General features: G+C 46.9%; 1 protein-coding gene across 1 annotated transcript in view; it reads left to right on the plus strand.

The window, feature by feature from the left end:
• LOC118370711 (vasopressin V2 receptor-like) overlaps positions 1–26,860 on the plus strand; it is a 69,835-nt gene that overhangs the window by 16,312 nt on the left and 26,663 nt on the right. The window contains exons 2-3 of the mRNA XM_052484887.1: positions 17,046–17,434; positions 17,953–18,198. Of these exons, the coding sequence (XP_052340847.1) occupies positions 17,048–17,434; positions 17,953–18,198 (633 nt within the window). The 5' untranslated portion in view covers positions 17,046–17,047. The remainder of the gene's footprint in view (positions 1–17,045; positions 17,435–17,952; positions 18,199–26,860) is intronic.

Consider the following 26,860-nt stretch of genomic DNA (forward strand, 5'->3'; position numbering starts at 1 on the left):
GTCAAAAATGTTATAAATTGATTTGCATTTTAATGAGGGAAATAAGTATTTGACCCCTCTGCAAAAGATGACTTAGTACTTGGTGGCAAAACCTTTGTTGGCAATCACAGAGGTCAGACGTTTCTTGTAGTTGGCCACCAGGTTTGCACACATCTCAGGAGGGATTTTGTCCCACTCCTCTTTGCAGATCTTCTCCAAATCATTAAGGTTTCAAGGCTGACGTTTGGCAACTCGAACCTTCAGCTCCCTCCACAGATTTTCTATGGGATTAAGGTCTGGAGACTGGATAGGCTACTCCAGGACCTTAATATAATAATAATAATAATAATAATAATAATAATATAACCTTAATGTGCTTCTTCTTGAGCCACTCCTTTGTTGCCTTGGCCGTGTGTTTTGGGTCATTGTCATGCTGGAATACCCATCCACGACCCATTTTCAATGCCCTGGCTGAGGGAAGGAGGTTATCACCCAAGATTTGACGTTACCTGGCCCCGTCCATCGTCCCTTTGAGGGGTTGAAGTTGTCCTGTCCCCTTAGCAGAAAAACACCCCCAAAGCATAATGTTTCCACCTCCATGTTTGACAGTGGGGATGGTGTTCTTGGGGTCATAGGCAGCATTCCTCCTCCTCCATTTAGCATCTCCTGGCTTCCAGACATAGCCTACAAGCCGTTTTAGTCTAATAAATCAATTTAATATAGCCTACACTTTCACAATAAATCCATGATTTATTTTAGACAGGTCTAAAGAAGTCTGATTTGAAGAAAATGTATTCTATTTCAGAAGAAAATAATAGCATACTATGAGTTGTCCTTATGTTAGGTCCTGATGTGGCTATGCCAAATGGCTGTGGGCTACACTGTTGCTCCTTTGCACCCCAGTATCTCTACTTGCACATTCATCTTCTGCACATCAATCACTCCCGTGTTTAATTGGTATATTGTAATTACTTCGGCCACCGTGGCCTATTTATTGCCTTACCTCCCTTATCTTACCTAATTTGCACACACTGTATATATACTTTTATTCTACTGTATAATTGACTGTATTTTTATTCCATGTGTAACTCTGTGTTGTTGTATGTGTCGAACTGCTTTGCTTTATTCTTGGCCAGGTCGCAATGAGAACTTGTTCTCAACTTGCCTACCTGGTTAAATAAAGATGAAATAAAAAACACTAGTTCATTTAGCGGACAATGCATTGTTTCTTATGCTGGGCATCATTCCCAAGTGGCTAATATTTTCACCCATCAGACTATTCTTGAAATAATCGTGTCTTTACATGTACTAAATAATACGTGTGACATTTGTTTTGATTTTGACTGGACCATTATCATGCACCTGTATAGGGTATGCCCGGCGGGAAACAGGAGTTGCCTTATGACCGCTTATGATTCTAGATTAAATATAAAACAGGGGCCACTGGGGTCTGAGGCTCAGACATAGGCAGGCCAAGAGATTCCCTGATGAGAGAGAGAGAGAGAGAGAGAGAGAGAGAGAGAGAGAGAGAGAGAGAGAGAGAGAGAGAGAGAGAGAGAGAGAGAGAGAGAGAGAGAGAGAGAGAAGAGAGAGAGAGAGAGGAGAGAGAGACGGAGAGAGAGGGAGAGAGAGAGAGAAGAGAGAGAGAGAGAGAGAGAGAGAGAGAGAGAGAGAGAGAGAGAGAGAGAGAGAGAGAGAGAGAGACGGAGAGAGAGAGAGAGAGAGAGAGAGAGAGAGAGAGACGGAGAGAGAGGAGAGAGGGAGAAATAGAGAGAGAGATAGAGAGAGAGAGAGAGAGAGAGAGAGAGAGAGAGAGAGAGAGAGAGAGACGGAGAGAGAGAGAGAGAGAGACGGAGAGAGAGGGAGAGAGGGAGAAAGAGAGAGAGATAGAGAGAGAGAGCACACAAAGTATATATAAACATCAGTGCCACAGGTAACTTCTACAAAGCTGTGAAAAGGGACAAGGCAAGAAGGGCCTTCTTCACCATCAAAAGGAACATAAAATTCTAATTATCAATTGTGATCTGGCTACAAATACTAGAATCAGTTATAGAACCCATTGCCCTTCATGGTTGTGAGGTCTGGGGTCCGCTCACCAACCAAGAATTCACGAAATGGGACACCCACATCCGTGTACAACGTAAAACACCAAATAATGCATGCAGAGGAGAATTAGGCCGATATCCGCTAATTATCAAAATAGTTTTTGGCCCTAAACAGAGAGTACACTGTTTCAGAATACCTGACCACTATGACTGACCTAAAATTAAGGAAAGCTTTGATTATGTACAGACAAAGTGAGCATAGCCTGATATTGATAGAGGCCGCCGTAGGCAGACCTGGCTCTCAAGAGAAGACATGCTATGTGCAGACTGAGGTGGAAAATGAGGTGGAAACTGAGCTGCACTTCCTAACCTCCTGCCAAATGTATGACGATAATAGATACACATATTTCCCTCAGATTACACAGACCCACAAAGAAAAACAAATCCAATTTTGATAAACTCCAATATCTACTGGGTGAAATACCATGGTGTGCCATCACATCAGCAAGATTTGCGAATGAGTATTTCTCTCTGTAATAAAGCCTTTTTGTGGGTAAAAACAAATTCTGATTGGCTGAGCCTGGCTCTCCATTGGGTCAGCCTGACTCCCAAATGGGTGGGCCTAATTGCCTTCCTCAGAGTACCAAGACAAAGCCAAACGGAGAAGGGGACAACTGGCTACTGTGTCAGTGGTTGACAGCATTGTGAAGTTCCTCTCTGACATTGAAAACACGTGTTTGTACAACCCAGAAGTAAGACTTGAGGCTTCAGGGCTGCCTACTGCGGTGACAGACCATGGCTTTAAGTTTACATCCACCATGGGGTGGCAGGGTAGCCTAGTGGTTAGAGCATTGGACTAGGAACCGGAAGGTTGCAAGTTCAAGGTACAAATCTGTCATTCTGCCCCTGAACAGGCAGTTAACCCACTGTTCCTAGGCCGTCATTGAAAATAAGAATTTGTTCTTAACTGACTTGGCTAGTTAAATAAAGGTAAAATTCAAATTAAAATAAATAAAATGGTGCACATAACCCTCAATCTTCTCAATCCTCCAAACAAATGACTCCAGGCCAAAGCAACAGATGTTTACACTGGAGTCAAAGTGGTCCGCAATGTGGTCTAGTGCGTCGATAAGCTGAGGTGTGACAACGATTTCGAAGCCATTTGGGCACAGTGCCAGTGGCACTGACTCAAAGAAATGATGACATTATGTAAGTACAAATCTCCAACAATATGTGGTGGACAGTACAGTAGGCCAGCAGGACAGAGGAGTGTAAAAGCATGTTGGATGCTGTCGTTGGTGAAATGTCAGAACGATTCAACAAATGCAACAGTCAATTGGTGGAGGCCCTGTGTGCCCTTAACCCAGAGAGCAATGACTTTCTAGATGTGAAAAAGGTAAAAACCACTGCTGGATCTAAGTAAACCAGACTTGATTGAAGCTGAGTTCAATGTTGCTCACTAGTTTTTGCAGACTTAAATCGCCCGCTACAGCTCCAACGAGGATAAATGGATTCCACTTGATATCCTGCAACGATTCTCTGGGCCTCTCTCCTAATCTTCCTAATTTTCCACTTTGACAAACTTGTTCAGTCAGCACAATGGAAGAATGCTACACCCGAGGAAATCTAAACTAATCCAACTGGCATTTGAGGGTGATCATACAAGATGTTTAGGGAGAATGGAATAATTGATTACTCAGGAAGTTCCAAAGAGCACTATAAGGAGGCTGCAACTCTTCTGAAAAAGTAAGAAACAATCTAGCTGGTGGAGTTTTGTCAAAATGTTGGTGGTATAGCCAGTGGCGGCATTTCATCAGAAATCTAGGCTATGGAATTGCAAAAGGACTTTTCAACCACCTTGTTTTAATGTGTAGGGCGCTGTCCATGGCGCTGATAGAGCGCAGCGGAGATTTCGCGGCAACCTGTCATTACTTGGTCAAATGCACTCAATGGTGTAGGCCTTTGAACTTTTACGTTTATTGTGGTATAGCGTGATATAAGCAGAATTCTATATAATTCCAATGCAAGAAGGCTGGCATTGCTTCATTGATTATGTGGATCAAATTTAATTGACATACTGTAAGTGTATTGTGCCATATCACAACGTGTTGCTGAACTCATGACCGGCATGATTTTCCATGATTGAAGCGAGCTTATAGGCCTATTTGTTTGGCAAAGCAGCTGTGCAGGCTGTATCTCGCTATAGTAGGCTGTAAACTGTAGCCTGCATCTCATTGTAGTAGGCTGTAGGCTGTATCTCACTGTAGTAGGCTGTAGGCTGCATCTCACTGCAGTAGGCTGTAGGCTGTAGCCTGCATCTCACTGTAGTAGGCTGTAGGCTGCATCTCACTGTAGTAGGCTGTAGCCTGCATCTCACTGTAGTAGGCTGTAGGCTGCATCTCACCATAGTAGTCTGAAGGATGCAGGCTGTATCGCACTGTAGTAGGCTGTAGGCTGTAGGCTGCATCTCACTGTAGTAGGCTGTAGGCTGCATCTCACTGTAGTAGGCTGTAGGCTGCATCTCACTGTAGTAGGCTGTAGGCTGCATCTCACTGTCGTAGGCTGTAGGCTGCATCTCACTGTCGTAGGCTGTGGGCTGTGTCTCACTGTAGTAGTCTGTGGGCTGTGTGTCACTGTAGGCTGTGTCTCACTGTAGTAGTCTGTGGGCTGTGTCTCACTGTAGTAGGTTGTTGGCTGTGTCTCACTGTAGTAGTCTGTGGGCTGTATCTCACTGTAGTAGCTGTAGGCTGTATCTCACTGTAGTAGGTTGTGGGCTGTGTCTCACTGTAGTAGTCTGTGGGCTGTGTCTCACTGTAGTAGGCTGTGGGCTGTATCTCACTGCAGTAGGCTGTGGGCTGTGTCTCACTGTAGTAGGTCGTGGGCTGTGTCTCACTGTAGTAGCCTGTGGGCTGTATCTCACTGTAGTAGGCTGTGGGTTGTATCTCACTGTAGTAGTCTGTGGGCTGTATCTCACTGTAGTAGTCTGTGGGCTGTGTCTCACTGTAGGCTGTGTCTCACTGTAGTAGTCTGTGGGCTGTCTCACTGTAGTAATCTGTGGGCTGTATCTCACTGTAGTAATCTGTGGGCTGTATCTCACTGTAGTAGTCTGTGGGCTGTGTCTCACTGTAGTAGTCTGTGGGCTGTGTCTCACTGTAGTAGTCTGTAGGCTGTGTCTCACTGTAGTAGTCTGTATCTCACTGTAGTCGTCTGTGGGCTGTATCTCACTGTAGTAGGCTGTAGGCTGTGTCTCACTGTAGTAGTCTGTGGGCCGTGTCTCACTGTAGTAGGCTGTGGGCTGTGTCTCACTGTAGTAGTCTGTGGGCTGTGTCTCACTGTAGTAGTCTGTAGGCTGTGTCTCACTGTAGTAGTCTGTGGGCTGTATCTCACTGTAGTAGTCTGTGGGCTGTATCTCACTGTAGTAGGCTGTAGGCTGTGTCTCACTGTAGTAGTCTGTGGGCTGTGTCTCACTGTAGTAGGCTGTGGGCTGTGTCTCACTGTAGTAGGCTGTAGGCTGTATCTCACTGTAGTAGGCTGTGGGCTGTATCTCACTGTAGTAGTCTGTGGGCTGTGTCTCACTGTAGTAGTCTGTGGGCTGTGTCTCACTGTACTAGTCTGTAGGCTGTGTCTCACTGTAGTAGTCTGTGGGCTGTGTCTCACTGTTGGCTGTGTCTCACTGTAGTAGTCTGTGGGCTGTGTCTCACTGTTGGCTGTGTCTCACTGTAGTAGTCTGTGGGCTGTGTCTCACTGTAGTAGCCTGTAGGCTGTGTCTCACTGTAGTAGTCTGTGGGCTGTATCTCACTGTAGTAGTCTGTGGGCTGTGTCTCACTGTTGGCTGTGTCTCACTGTAGTAGTCTGTAGGCTGTATCTCACTGTAGTAGTCTGTGGGCTGTATCTCACTGTAGTAGTCTGTGGGCTGTATCTCACTGTAGTAGTCTGTGGGCTGTATCTCACTGTAGTAGTCTGAAGACTGTGTTTTGGTTATCTGGATCTGGATTTGTTTACTGTTCATGTAACTAAATGTATAGTAGATTTTGTAATGCCTTTATCAATGTAATATTTTGTTTACTAGACTGACTTGCTATGGCTGTTATGTTCTCTTCGCATTCATTCCTTCACAGCTTGTCAGTATTCTAAGCCAAACCGCTATTCAGTATTTTTGTTTGCATGCATTAATAACTTGGCTACTACTGTCAGCATTTAGTTTGAATTATTTTGGTAAGACATCTGACGGTATGGCTGCATTCACGTAAGCTATATCTCTCTCGTAGCCTCTATTAATTACCATAACGGCTTTAGTGTGTAAGGTGCTGTCCATTGTGCTGACACAGTCCAGTGGAGATAGGCTTATAGGCTGTTATTTCAAAAAGTACTCAATCAATGGTCTTGGAGTTTCGGCATATGAACTTGGTGTTTATTGTGGTTTTGCGTGATATAAGCAGGATTCAAAATAATTCCAACGCAAGAACCCTCCAAAATTGTGCCCCCCTCGCTGATTTTAAACTGTCACTTTATCCTGATATGGCCACATACGCATATTGTACCACACACACACGGGCGTGCACTCACACACACACACACACACACACACAAACACACAGATGTACGAACGTGCACGCGCACACACACCCACACTTCAGAGAGAAAGAGACTGGTTCTGCTCTTCTTCTCTCTTAATCACTCCCTGCCTGCTGAGCAGAGTGGGCCAGCCCATGGGCCAAGGTTAGAGCGATGCAGCTGTGTTGCGTTGTCACGCCTCTACAGCTGACCTGGGTTCAAATACTATTTTAAATCATTTCAATTACTTTATCTGTACTTGATTAAACTTGTCTGGCTTAATGGACCAATATAATATACCCAAAATTGTTAAACCCTGCCCATCTGGTCATCTAGACAGTATAGTGCAAAAACTCAAAGTATTTGAAAGATTTCAAATAGTATTTGAACCCAGGTCTTCTCTACAGATACATTCCTCTGGCAGAGAGCAGGACAGTTGGTAACACTTTAGAAGAATAAGTCATGCTGTATTATCACGCTTACCAGGCAGTATAAACATTATTTCTAGCAGCAAATTGCCCATTAAGTGGCTGTTGTAGAACTGATTGCAAACCTTGTAATTTCTTGTTAGTCATACCCAATTAAGAAATAATATGAGTGGAGCTATGTAAGTTTCCAAATATATATTTCCAGAACAACCTGACCTCTAACTCTCAAAGTGAGTATTATACCCAGGTAGTCTGTTATTGTAAATAACTAGTGATTCTTAACTGACTCGCCTGGTTAAAGAAAGGTTATATACATGTAAATAAATACCGGTATATAAAACGTATATTCAGATGGATTTTACATCCCACTTCCTGATAACATCAGTCATGTCACACCTGTTGTCACCATGGTAATTCTAGAACTATTATGACCTAGTTACCTGTCCCTTCTTCTTCTTCTTCTTCTTCTTGTTTGATTGTCCACCTTCTCCTCCACCTGCCTTATCTTTCATCTGTCTTCACCTATTCTGTTATTCTTACACCTAATCTGGGTAGCTTGCCTCAGCTGCCACTACGCTCCCTCTACCCATACTCTCAGCACTCTCTCTTCCTCCTCCTCCACCCCTCTCTCTCTCTCTCTCTCTCTCTCTCTCTCCTCCTCCTCCTCCCCTCTCTCTCTCTCTCTGTCGGTTTATTTGGTCTCCCTATCCCACGACTCTGTTTCTCAAATTGTCAGTTTCATTCATATCAATTATATTTACTTTTGTGCTATTTATTTATAAATGGGAGAAAATAAACTGGATTTTATTGGGATCAAGAGAGGGTGTGATTGGAGGGGAGAGAAAGAATGTGAACATAGGAAGGCAAGAGAGAGAAAAAAAAGAGAGAGAAAGAACATGAAAGAGAGAGAGAGAAAAAAGAGAGGGAGAGGAGGAATGGAATGTATGGGGTATAAATGAGGGATGAGAAAGATTATGAGGGCGAAGGATAGAGGGATAGAGATAGAGAGGGATACAGGCAGAGAAGGAGAGAGAGAGAGAGAGAGAGAGAGAGAGAGAGAGAGAGAGAGAGAGAGAGAGAGAGAGAGAGAGAGAGAGAGAGAGAGAGAGAGAGGGGGATAGAGGGAGAGAGAGGGGGATAGAGGGATACGGAGAAAGAGAGAGGGAGAGAGAGAGGGAGAGAGAGTGGGATAGAGGGAGAAGAAGTCATATCAAGCCGGGGAAAGTATGAGAATGAAAACAACTGAAAGCAGGATTTATGTCAGACAGAAGGAGAGAGTTAGACAGACAGACCAACAAACATACTGTAGAACTGTTACCAACACTAAATAACTGTCACCAACCCAGTGGACCTGTTACCTACACTACGGAACTGTTACCAACATACACACTGTAGAACTGTTATCAACACTGTAGAACTGTTACCAACAGACACACTGTAGAACTGTTACCAACACTGTAGAACTGTTACCAACACTGTGGAACTGTTACCAACAGACACACTGTAGAACAATTACCAACACTGTGGAAGTGTTACCAACACTGTATAACGGTTACCAACACTGTAGAACTTTTACCAACACTGTAGAACTGTTCCCAACACTGTGGAATTGTTATGAACACTGTGCGACTGTTACCAACACTGTAGAATGGTTACCAACACTGTGGAACTGTTACCAACAGACACACTGTAGAACTGTTACCAACACTGTAGAACTGTTACCAACACTGTGGAACTGTTACCAACATACACACTGTAGAACTGTTATCAACACTGTAGAACTGTTACCAACAGACACACTGTAGAACTGTTACCAACAGAGTAGAACTCTTACCAACAATGAAGAACTGTTACCAACCCAGTGGACCTGTTACCAACAGACACACTGTAGAACTGTTACCAAAACTGTAGAACTGTTCCCAACACTGTGGACTTGTTATGAACACTGTGGAACTGTTACCAACACCGTGGAACTGTTACCAACACTGTAGAATGGTTACCAACACTGTGGAACTGTTACCAACAGACACACTGTAGAACTGTTACAAACAGACACACTGTAGAACTGTTACCAAAACTGTAGAACAATTACCAACACTGTGGAATTGTTACCAACAGACACACTGTAGAACTGTTACCAACACTGTAGAACTGTTACCAACAGACACATTTTGGAACTGTTACCAACACTGTGGAACTATTGCCAAAAGACACACTGTAGAACTGTTACCAAAAGACACACTGTAGAACGTTTACCAACACTGTAAAAATGTTACCAACACTGTAGAACTGTTTCCAACACTGTAGAACTGTTACCAACACTGTGGAATTGTTACCAATAGACACACTGTAGAACTGTTACCAACATTGTAGAACTGTTACCAACAGACACACTGTAGAACTGTTACCAACACTGTGGAACTATTGCCAACAGACACACTGTAGAACTGTCACCAACAGACACACTGTAGAACTGTCACCAACAGACACACAGTAGACCTGTTACCAACAGACACCCTATAGAACTGTTATCAACACTGTAAAACTGTTTCCAACACTGTAGAACTGTTACCAACACTGTAAAACTGTTACCAACACTGTAGAATGGTTACCAACACTGTGGAACTGTTACCAACACTGTAGAACTGTTACCAACACTGTGGAACTGTTACCAACACTGTGGAACTGTTACCAACAGCCACACTGTACAACTGTTACCAACACTGTAGAACAATTACCAACACTGTGGAACTGTTACCAACAGGCACACTGTATAACTGTTACCAACAGGCACACTGTATAACTGTTACCAACAGCCACACTGTACAACTGTTACCAACACTGTAGAACAATTACCAACACTGTGGAACTGTTACCAACAGGCACACTGTGGAACTGTTACCACCAGACACATGGTGGAACTGTTACCAACACTGTGGAACTGTTACCAACACTGTAGAACTGTTTCTAACACTGTAGAATGGTTACCAACACTGTGGAACTGTTACCAACACTGTAGAACTGTTACCAACACTGTGGAACTGTTACCAACACTGTGGAACTGTTACCAACAGCCACACTGTACAACTGTTACCAACACTGTAGAACAATTACCAACACTGTGGAACTGTTACCAACAGGCACACAGTATAACTGTTACCAACACTGTAGAACTGTTCCCAACATTGTGGAATTGTTATGAGCACTGTTGAGCTGTTACCAACCTGTAGAACTGTTCCCAACACTGTGGAACTGTTACCAATAGACACACTGTATAACTGTTACCAACAGACACACTGTAGAACTGTTACCAACAACACTGTTACCAACAGAACAAACTTACCAACACTGCAGAACTGTTACCAACAGACACACTGTAGAACTGTTACCAACAGACACACTTTGGAACTGTTACCAACACTGTGGAACTGTTACCAATAGACACACTCTAGAACTGTTACCAACAGACACACTGTAAAACTGTTACCAACACTGTGGAACTGTTACCAATAGACACACTGTAGAACTGTCACCAACAGACACACTGTAGAACTGTCACCAACAGACACACAGTAGACCTGTTACCAACAGACACCCTATAGAACTGTTATCTACACTGTAGAACTGTTTCCAACACTGTAGAACTGTTACCAACACTGTAAAACTGTTACCAACACTTTGGAACTATTGCCAACAGACACACTGTAGAACTGTTACCAACACTGTAGAACTGTTACCAACACTGTGGAACTGTTACCAACAGACACACTGTAGAACAATTACCAACACTGTGGAAGTGTTACCAACACTGTATAACGGTTACCAACACTGTAGAACTTTTACCAACACTGTAGAACTGTTCCCAACACTGTGGAATTGTTATGAACACTGTGGGACTGTTACCAACACTGTAGAATGGTTACCAACACTGTGGAACTGTTACCAACAGACACACTGTAGAACTGTTACCAACACTGTAGAACTGTTACCAACACTGTGGAACTGTTACCAACATACACACTGTAGAACTGTTATCAACACTGTAGAACTGTTACCAACAGACACACTGTAGAACTGTTACCAACAGAGTAGAACTCTTACCAACAATGAAGAACTGTTACCAACCCAGTGGACCTGTTACCAACAGACACACTGTAGAACTGTTACCAAAACTGTAGAACTGTTCCCAACACTGTGGACTTGTTATGAACACTGTGGAACTGTTACCAACACCGTGGAACTGTTACCAACACTGTAGAATGGTTACCAACACTGTGGAACTGTTACCAACAGACACACTGTAGAACTGTTACAAACAGACACACTGTAGAACTGTTACCAAAACTGTAGAACAATTACCAACACTGTGGAATTGTTACCAACAGACACACTGTAGAACTGTTACCAACACTGTAGAACTGTTACCAACAGACACATTTTGGAACTGTTACCAACACTGTGGAACTATTGCCAAAAGACACACTGTAGAACTGTTACCAAAAGACACACTGTAGAACGTTTACCAACACTGTAAAAATGTTACCAACACTGTAGAACTGTTTCCAACACTGTAGAACTGTTACCAACACTGTGGAATTGTTACCAACAGACACACTGTACTGTTACCAACATTGTAGAACTGTTACCAACAACACTGTAGAACTGTGGAACTATTGCCAACAGACACACTGTAGAACTGTCACCAACAGACACACTGTAGAACTGTCACCAACAGACACACAGTAGACCTGTTACCAACAGACACCCTATAGAACTGTTATCAACACTGTAAAACTGTTTCCAACACTGTAGAACTGTTACCAACACTGTAAAACTGTTACCAACACTGTGGAACTGTTACCACCAGACACATGGTGGAACTGTTACCAACACTGTGGAACTGTTACCAACACTGTAGAACTGTTTCTAACACTGTAGAATGGTTACCAACACTGTGGAACTGTTACCAACACTGTAGAACTGTTACCAACACTGTGGAACTGTTACCAACACTGTGGAACTGTTACCAACAGCCACACTGTACAACTGTTACCAACATTGTAGAACAATTACCAACACTGTGGAACTGTTACCAACAGGCACACTGTATAACTGTTACCAACACTGTAGAACTGTTCCCAACATTGTGGAATTGTTATGAGCACTGTTGAGCTGTTACCAACCTGTAGAACTGTTCCCAACACTGTGGAACTGTTACCAATAGACACACTGTATAACTGTTACCAACAGACACACTGTAGAACTGTTACCAACAACACTGTAGAACAATTACCAACACTGTAGAACTGTTACCAACAGACACACTGTAGAACTGTTACCAACAGACACACTTTGGAACTGTTACCAACACTGTGGAACTGTTACCAATAGACACACTCTAGAACTGTTACCAACAGACACACTGTAAAACTGTTACCAACACTGTGGAACTGTTACCAATAGACACACTGTAGAACTGTCACCAACAGACACACTGTAGAACTGTCACCAACAGACACACAGTAGACCTGTTACCAACAGACACCCTATAGAACTGTTATCTACACTGTAGAACTGTTTCCAACACTGTAGAACTGTTACCAACACTGTAAAACTGTTACCAACACTTTGGAACTATTGCCAACAGACACACTGTAGAACTGTTACCACCAGACACACTGTGGAACTGTTACCAACACTGTGGAACTGTTACCAACACTGTAGAACGGTTACCAACACTGTAGAATGGTTACCAACACTGTGGAACTGTTACCAACACTGTGGAACTGTTACCAACACTGTAGAACGGTTACCAACACTGTAGAACTGTTACCACCAGACACACTGTGGAACTGTTACCAACACTGTGGAACTGTTACCAACACTGTAGAACTGTTACCAACACTGTAGAATGGTTACCAACACTGTGGAACTGTTACCAACACTGTATAACTGTTAGCAAAAGCTTGGAACTGTTACCAACACTGTAGAACTGTTACCAACACTGTGGAACTGTTACCAACACTGTAGAACTGTTACCAACACTGTTGAACTGTTGCCAACAGACACACCGTAGAACTGTTACCACCAGACACACTGTGGAACTGTTACCAACACTGTGGAACTGTTACCAACACTGTAGAACGGTTACCAACACTGTAGAATGGTTACCAACACTGTGGAACTGTTACCAACACTGTAGAACTGTTAGTAAAAGCTTGGAACTGTTACCAACACTGTGGAACTGTTACCAACAGACACACTGTAGAACTGTTACCAACACTGTGGAACTGTCACCAACAGGCGCACTGTAAAACTGTTGCCAACACTGTAGAACTGTTACCAACACTGTGGAACTGTTACCAACACTGTGGAACTGTTACCAACACTGTAGAATGGTTACCAACACTGTAGAACTGTTATCAACACTGTGAAACTGGTACCAACATTGTAGAACTGTTACCAACACTGTAGAACTGTTACCAACACTGTGGAACTGTTACAACACTGTGGAACTGTTACAAACATACACACTGGAACTGTTACCAACACTGTGGAACTGTTACCAACACTGTAGAACTGTTACCAACACTGTATAACTTTTACCAACACTGAAACTGTTACCAACACTGTTGTTACCAACACTGTAGAACTGTTACCAACACTTTGGAACTGTTGCCAACAGACACACTGTAGAACTGTTACCACCAGACACACTGTGGAACTGTTACCAACACTGTGGAACTGTTACCAACACTGTAGAACGGTTACCAACACTGTAGAATGGTTACCAACACTGTGGAACTGTTACCAACACTGTAGAACTGTTAGCAAAAGCTTGGAACTGTTACCAACACTGTAGAACTGTTACCAACACTGTGGAACTGTTACCAACACTGTAGAACTGTTACCAACACTGTTGAACTGTTGCCAACAGACACACTGTTGTTACCACCAGACACACTGTGGAACTGTTACCAACACTGTGGAACTGTTACCAACACTGTAGAAAGGTTACCAACACTGTAGAATGGTTACCAACACTGTGGAACTGTTACCAACATACACACTGTAGAACTGTTACCAACATACACACTTTGGAACTTTTACCAACACTGTAGAACTGTTACCAACACTGTAGAACGGTTACCAACACTGTAGAACTGTTACCACCAGACACACTGTGGAACTGTTACCAACACTGTGGAACTGTTACCAACACTGTAGAACTGTTACCAACACTGTAGAATGGTTACCAACACTGTGGAACTGTTACCAACACTGTATAACTGTTAGCAAAAGCTTGGAACTGTTACCAACACTGTAGAACTGTTACCAACACTGTGGAACTGTTACCAACACTGTAGAACTGTTACCAACACTGTTGAACTGTTGCCAACAGACACACCGTAGAACTGTTACCACCAGACACACTGTGGAACTGTTACCAACACTGTGGAACTGTTACCAACACTGTAGAACGGTTACCAACACTGTAGAATGGTTACCAACACTGTGGAACTGTTACCAACACTGTAGAACTGTTAGTAAAAGCTTGGAACTGTTACCAACACTGTGGAACTGTTACCAACAGACACACTGTTGTTACCAACACTGTGGAACTGTCACCAACAGAAAAACTGTTGCCAACACTGTAGAACTGTTACCAACACTGTGGAACTGTTACCAACACTGTGGAACTGTTACCAACACTGTAGAATGGTTACCAACACTGTAGAACTGTTATCAACACTGTGAAACTGGTACCAACATTGTAGAACTGTTACCAACACTGTAGAACTGTTACCAACACTGTGGAACTGTTACCAACACTGTAGAACTGTTACCAACACTGTGGAACTGTTACAAACATACACACTGTAGAACTGTTACCAACATACACACTGTGGAACTGTTACCAACACTGTAGAACTGTTACCAACACTGTATAACTTTTACCAACACTGTATAACTGTTACCAACACTGTAGAACTGTTACCAACACTGTAGAACTGTTACCAACACTTTGGAACTGTTGCCAACAGACACACTGTAGAACTGTTACCACCAGACACACTGTGGAACTGTTACCAACACTGTGGAACTGTTACCAACACTGTAGAACGGTTACCAACACTGTAGAATGGTTACCAACACTGTGGAACTGTTACCAACACTGTAGAACTGTTAGCAAAAGCTTGGAACTGTTACCAACACTGTAGAACTGTTACCAACACTGTGGAACTGTTACCAACACTGTAGAACTGTTACCAACACTGTTGAACTGTTGCCAACAGACACACTGTAGAACTGTTACCACCAGACACACTGTGGAACTGTTACCAACACTGTGGAACTGTTACCAACACTGTAGAAAGGTTACCAACACTGTAGAATGGTTACCAACACTGTGGAACTGTTACCAACATACACACTGTAGAACTGTTACCAACATACACACTTTGGAACTTTTACCAACACTGTAGAACTGTTACCAACACTGTATAACTTTTACCAACACTGTAGAACTGTTACCAACACTGTAGAACTGTTACCAACACTGTAGAACTGTTACCAACACTGTGGAACTGTTACCAACAGACATAGATGGGTTAGCTGACAACATCACAAAAACGATGTGCGCACTTCCATAGCGCAGAAGTCAGCCTGTTGTTGTGATTCTGGATGTTTTGACTGATTTCATATCAATGTTAATATGACTAACATTCGCTATCCAGATAACCAACATCTGTAACAATGTATTTGACAAACAAGTGCTAATTGTGTTAATTTATTTATGTTTTCAATTAACATTGGAGACAAAATATAGCTTACATGTTGTCAATAATTGAAGCCAACCTGTTCTATTTCGTCCCATAGTTGCGCACACCTTGATTTAGTTGCTAAAAAACCAACCCGTCTATACTGTAGAAGTGTTCCATAGCTCAGTTGGTAGAGCATGGCGCTTGTAACGCCAGGGTAGTGGGTTCGATTCCCGGGACCACCCATACGTAGAATGTATGCACACATGACTGTAAGTCGCTTTGGATAAAAGCGTCTGCTAAATGGCATATATTATTATTATTAGCACAGCTTTACTGACCTACATACACACTGACAGGAAATATGCAATACGTTGAAAAGTTGAATCACATGACAATATTTGACTTGTTTGATTAAATATTGTGTTTGACTGTATTGTTCAAACATAATATTTTTGTGTTAATGGTGATGAATGATAAGGCCGTCAAATGTTTGTTTTATAACAAGACAATGAAATGACCTGTAAAAGTTATTTAAATCTTCATGACAAAACCTACCAGGAAGATCACAATCAATGAAACAAAGAGTCTGCGCTGGCCCTAATGGGGCCTATTTTAGTGCTCTGTCTCTCTCTTGCTGTCTCTATCTCTCTCTCTCTCTCTCTCTCACTCTTAGTCTCGCTGTCTCACTCACTCACTCACTCACTCTCACTCACTCACTCACCACTCTCTCTCTCTCTCACTCTTAGTCTCGCTGTCTCACTCACTCACTCACTCACTCACTCACTCACTCACTCACTTACTCTCCCTCTGTCTCTCTCTCTCTCTGTCTCTCTCGCTCTTCCATTTCCTTGCTAGAAGCATGAAGCTCTATTCCCAAAATCACAGAGTTTGTGCCTGTTATATTGACCTTGGAAGAAGTCAATGAAAGATGGCAGAAGTTTTGACAAGATGTCTGGACAGAGACAGTGATAGGACGTAGGAAGGAAGGGGAGAGGGATAGTAAGACAACTCGTCTGTCCAACAAATTGGGGGGCAATTGAATATAATTTAATAAAAATGGGATTATCCCAAACTAACAAACCAATGGTTTATTATCAGATCTTAACCCAAAATGTTTATTTTAACGTAAACAAACAAGGTAAGCTTGTGACTCACACACTCGGTTATTTCTACAGACCCTCTGTGCCCTCTCCCTCCACAAACAAACTCAGGAAGCGATTTTATCATTATTATTTTTCTAAGGTTTCTGTTGTTTTATTTTTGTTATTACTTAGGCATGGAAAGTATCTCAGAGAAAACGGGTTGGGATGGATTAGGCCACTCCTCTCTGACATCTGCGACGGCAGGAAGAAACAACCTCACTTCCTCCCTCTTCTCCGACTTCACGTCCCTCAACAGTTCTCATGGAGGAGCAGGGTCCTACTATTGGATTATCCCAGAGAACGCCTCAACCACCACGCTCCAAGCCTTACCCCAGCCCAGGGTGAGGGATTTGGGCCTGGCCCGGGCCGAGATAGGGGTGCTGGGCCTGGTACTGGCCCTGACTACCCTGGGAAATGGCTTTGTACTGTGGGTGCTGCTTCGCAGGAGGAAACAAAACGCTCCCATGCACCTGTTCATGGTCAACCTGTGTCTTGCTGACCTGGTGGTGGCGCTGTTCCAGGTGAGACTGACACCTCAGGGTATGGAGTCGACTCCAGTTTTCTTGAGATTGATCCCAACCCTGTTCTGGTTGCTAGGCACCACATTGGTGTACTCAACATCAGTAGCCTATGAGTGATCTATGTAATGAGGACATATTGTTACGGTGCAGCTAGCTAGCATGACCACTCTAGTATGTTTACTAATGGCTTTGATTACAACAATATGAATGAGTCAACTATTCCCCAACCCTCTAACGCACTGACATACTGGCTGCACTTATGTATTGAGTGTGGACCTGTCAGTTAAGCACACATTCGCCCACCATTGTGTGGTGGACTGGGCGCAGTTCTCAAAACACAATAGAAATGGCCTGATCATTCAAATAAATATTATTTTTTATTCCATTGCTTTAGGAGCTAGTCTACTCTGTTTTTATATCCACACTAGCATCATGTATTGATTAATGGATTCTAAGTAGTATGCTAGTATCTAACATAGCAAAGTTTAACATCCTCCTGTTTCCTGTCCGTCCCTTAGGTACTTCCCCAGCTGGTATGGGACATCACAGGAAGGTTCAAGGGGCCGGATTTTCTTTGTCGCTCAGTAAAGTACCTGCAGATCGTAGGGATGTTCGCATCCTCCTATATGATCGTTGCCATGACGGTAGATCGGCACTATGCCATCTGCTGCCCACTGCAAGCCTACCGTGGTGGGTCCGTGTCGCGCTGGAACACCCCTATCATGACGGCCTGGGGCCTGGCCCTACTGCTCTCCATACCACAGGTAGGAACGCTATCACTGCCCCCTGACCCTAACCCTGACCCTAACCCCGACCCTAACCCTGACCCCAACCCTAACCCTAACCCTGACCCCAACCCTAACCCTGACCCTAACCCTGACCCTAACCCCGACCCTAACCCCGACCCTAACCCTGACCCCAACCCTAACCCTGACCCTGACCCCAACCCTAACCCTAACCCTGACTCTAACCCCGATCCTAACCCTATCATGGGGCCTGACCCTACTTCTCTCCAAACCACAGGTAGGTACTGTAGGGGACATTAAACCTAAACCTCATCCCTAACCCTAGCCTCATGTCCACATCCCAGCTCAACCCTAACCCTAGCCTCATCCCTAACCCTAGCCTCATGTCCACATCCCAGCTCAACCCTAACCCTAGCTTCATCCCTAACCCTAGCCTCATGTCTACATCCCAGCTCAACCCTAACCCTAGCCTCATCCCTAACCCTAGCCTCATGTCTACATCCCAGCTCAACCCTAACCCTAGCCTCATCCCTAACCCTAGCCTCATGTCCACATCCCAGCTCAACCCTAACCCTAGCCTCATCCCTAACCCTAGCCTCATGTCCACATCCCAGCTCAACCCTAACCCTAGCCTCATCCCTAACCCTAGCCTCATGTCTACATCCCAGTTCAACCCTAACCCTAGCCTCATAGAGCTGCCCTCAGAACAAGATGGAGGTAGAGCTGCCCTCAGAACAAGATGGAGATAGAGCTGCCCTCAGAACAAGATGGAGGTAGAGCTGCCCCCAGAAGAAGATGGGGGTAGAGCTGCTCTCAGAACAAGATGGAGGTAGAGCTGCCCTCAGAAGAAGATGGGGGTAGAGCTGCCCTCAGAAGAAGATGGGGGTAGAGCTGCCCTCAGAAGAAGATGGGGGTAGAGCTGCCCTCAGAACAAGATGGAGGTAGAGCTGCCCTCAGAACAAGATGGAGTAGAGCTGCTCTCAGAACAAGATGGAGGTAGAGCTGCCCTCAGAAGAAGATGGGGGTAGAGCTGCCCTCAGAAGAGGATGGGGGTAGAGCTGCCCTCAGAAGAAGATGGGGGTAGAGCTGCCCTCAGAAGAAGATGGGGGTAGAGCTGCACTCAGAAGAAGATGGGGGTAGAGCTGCCCTCAGAAGAAGATGGGGGTAGAGCTGCCCTCAGAAGAAGATGGGGGTAGAGCTGCCCTCAGAAGAAGATGGGGGTAGAGCTGCCCTCAGAAGAAGATGGGGGTAGAGCTGCCCTCAGAAGAAGATGGGGGTAGAGCTGCCCTCAGAAGAAGATGGGGGTAGAGCTGCCCTCAGAACAAGATGGGGTAGAGCTGCCCTCAGAAGAAGATGGGGGTAGAGCTGCCCTCAGAAGAAGATGGGGGTAGAGCTGCCCTCAGAAGAAGATGGGGGTAGAGCTGCCCTCAGAAGAAGATGGGGGTAGAGCTGCTCTCAGAACAAGATGGAGGTAGAGCTGCCCTCAGAAGAAGATAGAATAAATAGAATAGAATAAAAGTAGATTTCCCATCCAGGATGGAAATGTATACTTGGCATCACCTAACATTAAAATAATCACATGCACATGCATTCTCACATCACACACACTTAAACCAGTCAGTCCATCCTACTGCGTAAACGGTAAACATAGAGGACATTGATACATTCGCTCACAAATGACCACTGCTCCAACTGCACTGGATAGATAAGTACATATACCAGTACAATTTACACTGCAGTTAGTAGTCCTACAGCTTCAAGCAACAGCACTTGGCCTGAAGCGTCTGCCAGAGGGAAACCTTACGAATTGAGGGTGTAGTAGAGGGTGGGAGGGGTCTCCACCTGAGGGTGTAGAGGGTGGGAGGGGTCTCCACCTGAGGGTGTAGTAGAGGGTGGGAGGGGTCTCCACCTGAGGGTGTAGAGGGTGGGAGGGGTCTCCACCTGAGGGTGTAGAGGGTGGGAGGGGTCTCCACCTGAGGGTGTAGAGGCTGGGAGGGGTCTCCACCTGAGGGTGTAGTAGAGGGTGGGAGGGGTCTCCACCTGAGGGTGTAGAGGGTGGGAGGAGTCTCCACCTGAGGGTGTAGAGGGTGGGAGGAGTCTCCACCTGAGGGTGTAGAGGGTGGGAGGGGTCTCGACCTAAGGGTGAAGAGGGTGGGAGGGGTCTCCACCTGAGGGTGTAGTAGAGGGTGGGAGGGGTCTCCACCTGAGGGTGTAGTAGAGGGTGGGAGGGGTCTCCACCTGAGGCTGTAGTAGAGGGTGGGAGGGGTCTCCACCTGAGGGTGTAGTAGAGGGTGGGAGGGGTCTCCACCTGAGGGTGTAGTAGAGGGTGGGAGGGGTCTCCACCTGAGGGTGTGGGAGGGGTAGAGGGTGGGAGGGGTCTCCACCTGAGGGTGTATTAGAGGGTGGGAGGGGTCTCCACCTGAGGGTGAAGAGGGTGGGAGGGGTCTCCACCTGAGGGTGTAGAGGGTGGGAGGGGTCTCCACCTGAGGGGGTGGGAGGAGAGGGTGGGGCTGGGAGGGGTCTCCACCTGAGGGTGTAGTAGAGGGTGGGAGGGGTCTCCGCCTGAGGGTGTAGAGGGTGGGAGGAGTCTCCACCTGAGGGTGTAGAGGGTGGGAGGAGTCTCCACCTGAGGGTGTAGAGGGTGGGAGGGGTCTCCACCTAAGGGTGAAGAGGGTGGGAGGGGTCTCCACCTGAGGGTGTAGTAGAGGGTGGGAGGGGTCTCCACCTGAGGGTGTAGAGGGTGGGAGGGGTCTCCACCTGAGGGTGTAGTAGAGGGTGGGAGGGGTCTCCACCTGAGGGTGTAGTAGAGGGTGGGAGGGGTCTCCACCTGAGGGTGTAGAGGGTGGGAGGGGTCTCCACCTGAGGGTGTAGTAGAGGGTTGGAGGGGTCTCCACCTGAGGGTGTAGAGGGTGGGAGGGGTCTCCACCTGAGGGTGTAGAGGGTGGGAGGGGTCTCCACCTGAGGGTGTAGAGGGTGGGAGGGGTCTCCACCTGAGGGTGTAGAGGGTGGGAGGGGTCTCCACCTGAGGGTGTAGAGGGTGGGAGGGGTCTCCACCTGAGGGTGTAGAGGATGGGAGGGGTCTCCACCTGAGGGTGTAGAGGGTGGGAGGGGTCTCCACCTGAGGGTGGAGAGGGTGGGAGGGGTCTCCACCTGAGGGTGTAGAGGGTGGGAGAGGTCTCCACCTGAGGGTGTAGTAGAGGGTGGGAGGGTTCTCCACCTGAGGGTGTAGTAGAGGGTGGGAGGGGTCTCCACCTGAGGGTGTAGTAGAGGGTGGGAGGGGTCTCCACCTGAGGGTGTAGTAGAGGGCGGGAGGGGTCTCCACCTGAGGGTGTAGAGGGTGGGAGTGTTCTCCACCTGAGGGTGTAGAGGGTGGAGAACGGTCTCCACCGGAGGGTGTAGAGGGTGGGAGGGGTCTCCACCTGAGGGTGTAGTAGAGGGTGGGAGGGGTCTCCACCTGAGGGTGTAGTAGAGGGTGGGAGGGGTCTCCACCTGAGGGTGTAGTAGAGGGTGGGAGGGGTCTCCACCTGAGGGTGTAGAGGGTGGGAGGGGTCTCCACCTGAGGGTGTAGAGGGTGGGAGGGGTCTCCACCTGAGGGTGTAGAGGGTGGGAGGGGTCTCCACCTGAGGGTGTAGAGGATGGGAGGGGTCTCCACCTGAGGGTGTAGAGGGTGGGAGGGGTCTCCACCTGAGGGTGTAGAGGGTGGGAGAGGTCTCCACCTGAGGGTGTAGTAGAGGGTGGGAGGGTTCTCCACCTGAGGGTGTAGTAGAGGGTGGGAGGGGTCTCCACCTGAGGGTGTAGTAGAGGGTGGGAGGGGTCTCCACCTGAGGGTGTAGTAGAGGGCGGGAGGGGTCTCCACCTGAGGGTGTAGAGGGTGGGAGTGTTCTCCACCTGAGGGTGTAGAGGGTGGAGAACAGTCTCCACCGGAGGGTGTAGAGGGTGGGAGGGGTCTCCACCTGAGGGTGTAGTAGAGGGTGGGAGGGGTCTCCACCTGAGGGTGTAGTAGAGGGTGGGAGGGGTCTCCACCTGAGGGTGTAGTAGAGGGTGGGAGGGGTCTCCACCTGAGGGTGTAGAGAGTGGGAGGAGTCTCCACCTGAGGGTGTAGTAGAGGGTGGAAGGGGTCTCCACCTGAGGGTGTAGTAGAGGGTGGGAGGGGTCACCCACGACAGCCAGTGTCTTCTTTTTGGTTGCCTTGTGGAACAGAATGCTCCACTGTGCCTGTGATCAACCATTTACTTTGCTGGCTGTGTTTACTATTCCAGTCATTTTGCTTTTGTTCCTCACGCTCAGATGACCATACTGTCATATTGAACATGAGGATGCTCTCCACCAAGCTGCTGTACACCCTCTCAAGAACATCCTGGCTGACCCCAAACCCCTTCAATTTCCTGATTAGAAACAGGCACTGGCAAATGTCTGCATTCTCTGTAAAGCTCAGCTTGTCCTCAATTTGTGTCCCTAGGTCTTTGAAACGCTCAAGCATCTCCACTGGTTGGTCATTCAGAGAGAGTGGTTGGGACATTGGCAGGTTGTTGCCATTGATTATCAGCTCTGTTGTCTTGTCCACATTGATGTGGTGGGCACTTGACCGGCACAATTCTTGAAGGTTGTTGGCCTGTTTAAAATAGCCATCCCGATCTGACGTAGCATCTTTAAAAAATTGTCCCACCAGAGCCATGTCATCTGCGTACTTGAAACGGCTCACATTGTTTCCTTGGATTTTCATCTCGTTAGAGCATATAGAGAACAACAACGGTGAAAGGACACAGAGACGGCCCCATTCCTGAGGACCCTCTGTGGTCAGGGTCAGTTAATCAGAGAGGGCCCCATTCCTGAGGACCCTCTGTGGTCAGGGTCAGTTAATCAGAGAGGGTCCCATTCCTGAGGACCCTATGTGGTCAGGGTCAGTTAATCAGAGAGGGCCCCATTCCTGAGGACCCTCTGTGGTCAGGGTCAGTTAATCAGAGACGGCCCCATTCCTGAGGACCCTCTGTGGTCAGGGTCAGTTAATCAGAGAGGGCCCCATTCCCGAGGACCCTCTGTGGTCAGGGTCAGTTAATCAGAGAGGGCCCCATTCCTGAGGACCCTCTGTGGTCAGGGTTAGTTAATCAGAGACGGCCCCATTTCTGAGGACCCTCTGTGGTCAGGGTCAGTTAATCAGAGACGGCCCCATTCCTGAGGACCCTCTGTGGTCAGGGTCAGTTAATCAGAGACGGCCCCATTCCTGAGGACCCTCTGTGGTCAGGGTCAGTTAATCAGAGACGGCCCCATTCCTGAGGACCCTCTGTGGTCAGGGTCAGTTAATCAGAGACGGCCCCATTCCTGAGGACCCTCTGTGGTCAGGGTCAGTTAATCAGAGAGGGCCCCATTCCCGAGGACCCTCTGTGGTCAGGGTCAGTTAATCAGAGAGGGCCCCATTCCTGAGGACCCTCTGTGGTCAGGGTTAGTTAATCAGAGACGGCCCCATTTCTGAGGACCCTCTGTGGTCAGGGTCAGTTAATCAGAGACGGCCCCATTCCTGAGGACCCTCTGTGGTCAGGGTCAGTTAATCAGAGACGGCCCCATTCCTGAGGACCCTCTGTGGTCAGGGTCAGTTAATCAGAGACGGCCCCATTCCTGAGGACCCTCTGTGGTCAGGGTCAGTTAATCAGAGACGGCCCCATTCCTGAGGACCCTCTGTGGTCAGGGTCAGTTAATCAGAGAGGGCCCCATTCCCAAGGAGCCTCTGTGATCAGGGTCAGTTAATCAGAGACGGCCCCATTCCTGAGGAGCCTCTGTGGTCAGGGTCAGTTAATCAGAGAGGGCCCCATTCCTGAGGACCCTCTGTGGTCAGGGTCAGTTAATCAGAGAGGGCCCCATTCCTGAGGACCCTCTGTGGTCAGGGTCAGTTAATCAGAGAGGGCCCAATTCCTGAGGACCCTCTGTGGTCAGGGTCAGTTAATCAGAGAGGGCCCCATTCCTGAGGACCCTCTGTGGTCAGGGTCAGTTAATCAGAGAGGGCCCCATTCCTGAGGACCCTCTGTGGTCAGGGTCAGTTAATCAGAGAGGGCCCCATTCCTGAGGACCCTCTGTGGTCAGGGTCAGTTAATCAGAGAGGGCCCCATTCCTGAGGACCCTCTGTGGTCAGGGTCAGTTAATCAGAGAGGGCCCCATTCCTGAGGACCCTCTGTGGTCAGGGTCAGTTAATCAGAGAGTGCCCCATTCCTGAGGACCCTCTGTGGTCAGGGTCAGTTAATCAGAGAGGGCCCCATTCCTGAGGACCCTCTGTGGTCAGGGTCAGTTAATCAGAGAGGGCCCCATTCCTGAGGACCCTCTGTGGTCAGGGTCAGTTAATCAGAGACGGCCCCATTCCTGAGGACCCTCTGTGGTCAGGGTCAGTTAATCAGAGAGGGCCCCATTCCTGAGGACCCTCTGTGGTCAGGGTTAGTTAATCAGAGACGGACCCATTCCTGAGGACCCTCTGTGGTCAGGGTCAGTTAATCAGAGAGGGCCCCATTCCTGAGGACCCTCTGTGGTCAGGGTCAGTTAATCAGAGAGGGCCCCATTCCTGAGGACCCTCTGTGGTCAGGGTTAGTTAATCAGAGAGGGCCCCATTCCTGAGGACCCTCTGTGGTCAGGGTCAGTTAATCAGAGACGGCCCCATTCCTGAGGACCCTCTGTGGTCAGGGTCAGTTAATCAGAGAGGGCCCCATTCCTGAGGACCCTCTGTGGTCAGGGTCAGTTAATCAGAGAGGGCCCCATTCCTGAGGACCCTCTGTGGTCAGGGTCAGTTAATCAGAGAGGGCCCCATTCCTGAGGACCCTCTGTGGTCAGTCAGTTAAAAAGCCCTTGATCCAACATGTGAGGCCTTCGGTGACATTCAGGTCCAGCAGTCGTTTCAGCAGTGTGTGTATATGCATTGTATTGAAAGCTGAACTAAAATCAATAACTAAAATGTGTGCATATGATTTTGCATGTTGAAGGTGACTAGACACCATGTTCACCAAGGTCGGCGTAGCATCCTCAGTCTCCCTCTGTGCCTTATAGGCAAACTGTATGGGTCCAGTTGCTCTGCTATGGACAGGGTAAGGTGCTTACTGACAACCCTTCACCATGCATTTAGCCCAAAGGGGTATGAAGGCCACAGGTCGAAAGCCATTTGTTGATTTGGCCCTTGGCTTCTAAGGCACCGGTACAATGGTTGGCACCTTCCAGGAGTTTGGCACTGTGCAGGTGCTCAGCAGGAGTTGAAACAGTTGTGTGAAGACTCTCTTGTAGCTTGTCGTGCAGACCTTCATTACTTGCCCTGTCGTGCGTCTGGGCCCAATGCTTTGTGTGGCTTAATATGTGACAGGCATGAGGCCACCTTGTTCTCTGGTATCTGAACAGGAGAGGAATTGGGGATGCTGTCACATATTTGGTTGACATTCGTCTTTAAAAATCAACGATGTCAAATCTTCCTTAAGGTAATTTACAAAGGATGTACAGTCTGCAATGTGATTGTTCTCTGTTCTCTTCCTCTCTCCTCCCATCATTGCATTCCGCCCCATGCTTGTCTGGGATTGTTCTCTGTTCACTTCCTCTCTCCTCCCATCATTGCATTCCGCCCCATGCTTGTCTGGGATTGTTCTCTGTTCACTTCCTCTCTCCTCCCATCATTGCATTCCGCCCCATGCTTGTCTGGGATTGTTCTCTGTTCACTTCCTCTCTCCTCCCATCATTGCATTCCGCCCCATACTTGTCTGGGATTGTTCTCTGTTCACTTCCTCTCTCCTCCCATCATTGCATTCCGCCCCATACTTGTCTGGGATTGTTCTCTGTTCACTTCCTCTCTCCTCCCATCATTGCATTCCGCCCCATACTTGTCTGGGATTGTTCTCTGTTCACTTCCTCTCTCCTCCCATCATTGCATTCCGCCCCATACTTGTCTGGGATTGTTCTCTGTTCACTTCCTCTCTCCTCCCATCATTGCATTCCGTCCCATGCTTGTCTTGGATTGCCTGTACAGAACCTCTGCTCCACTTTTAGCTTTCCACATGTTTGACCTAAATTCATTTTCTTTCTCCTTTACAGCATCCGTATCTACTTTCAGGAAGGAAATGTAATTTAATTTAGGCACATTTTCAATTTCTTAGACACCCTTGGCTTGTTTTAGGGAAATACTCTGACAGTTTTTGTGTTAATGACAGTATCCTCACAGAACTGGATGTAAGATGTGATACTGTCTGTCAACTCATGGGGTTCCCTACAACAGTCAAAGAACCTCCCACAGTCTGTGACATCAAAGCAGTCCTTGAGCTCCTCCCTGCTCTCCTCTTTCCATGCCTGAATGGATTTCTCTACAGGTTTTCTGCATTTCACCAGCTGACTGTATCTCGATAGGAGACGGACAACGTTATGGTCTGATTTCCTGATGGATGCTCTGCACACTGCCTTGTATGTGTCATCTATGTTGCCAAAACACTGTTCTACAATGCGCGTTGAGGAGTCGGACAAGTGACGTACTGTTGCAGAGTGGGGAGGAGAGAGCGTATTAAAATCCCCAAACACAAATGCTGTCTGGTCAGCCGATCGTGAAATTGAAGCATTGAACCAGTCTGTAATCCTGTCAGCAGCTTCCTTATTGTTAGGTCCAGGCACGTACACTATATTTACACTGCTCAAAAAAATAAAGGGAACACTAAAATAACACATCCTAGATCTG

This window comes from Oncorhynchus keta, chromosome 28 (genome assembly GCF_023373465.1).
Source record: "Oncorhynchus keta strain PuntledgeMale-10-30-2019 chromosome 28, Oket_V2, whole genome shotgun sequence".
Classification (NCBI taxonomy): domain Eukaryota; kingdom Metazoa; phylum Chordata; class Actinopteri; order Salmoniformes; family Salmonidae; genus Oncorhynchus; species Oncorhynchus keta.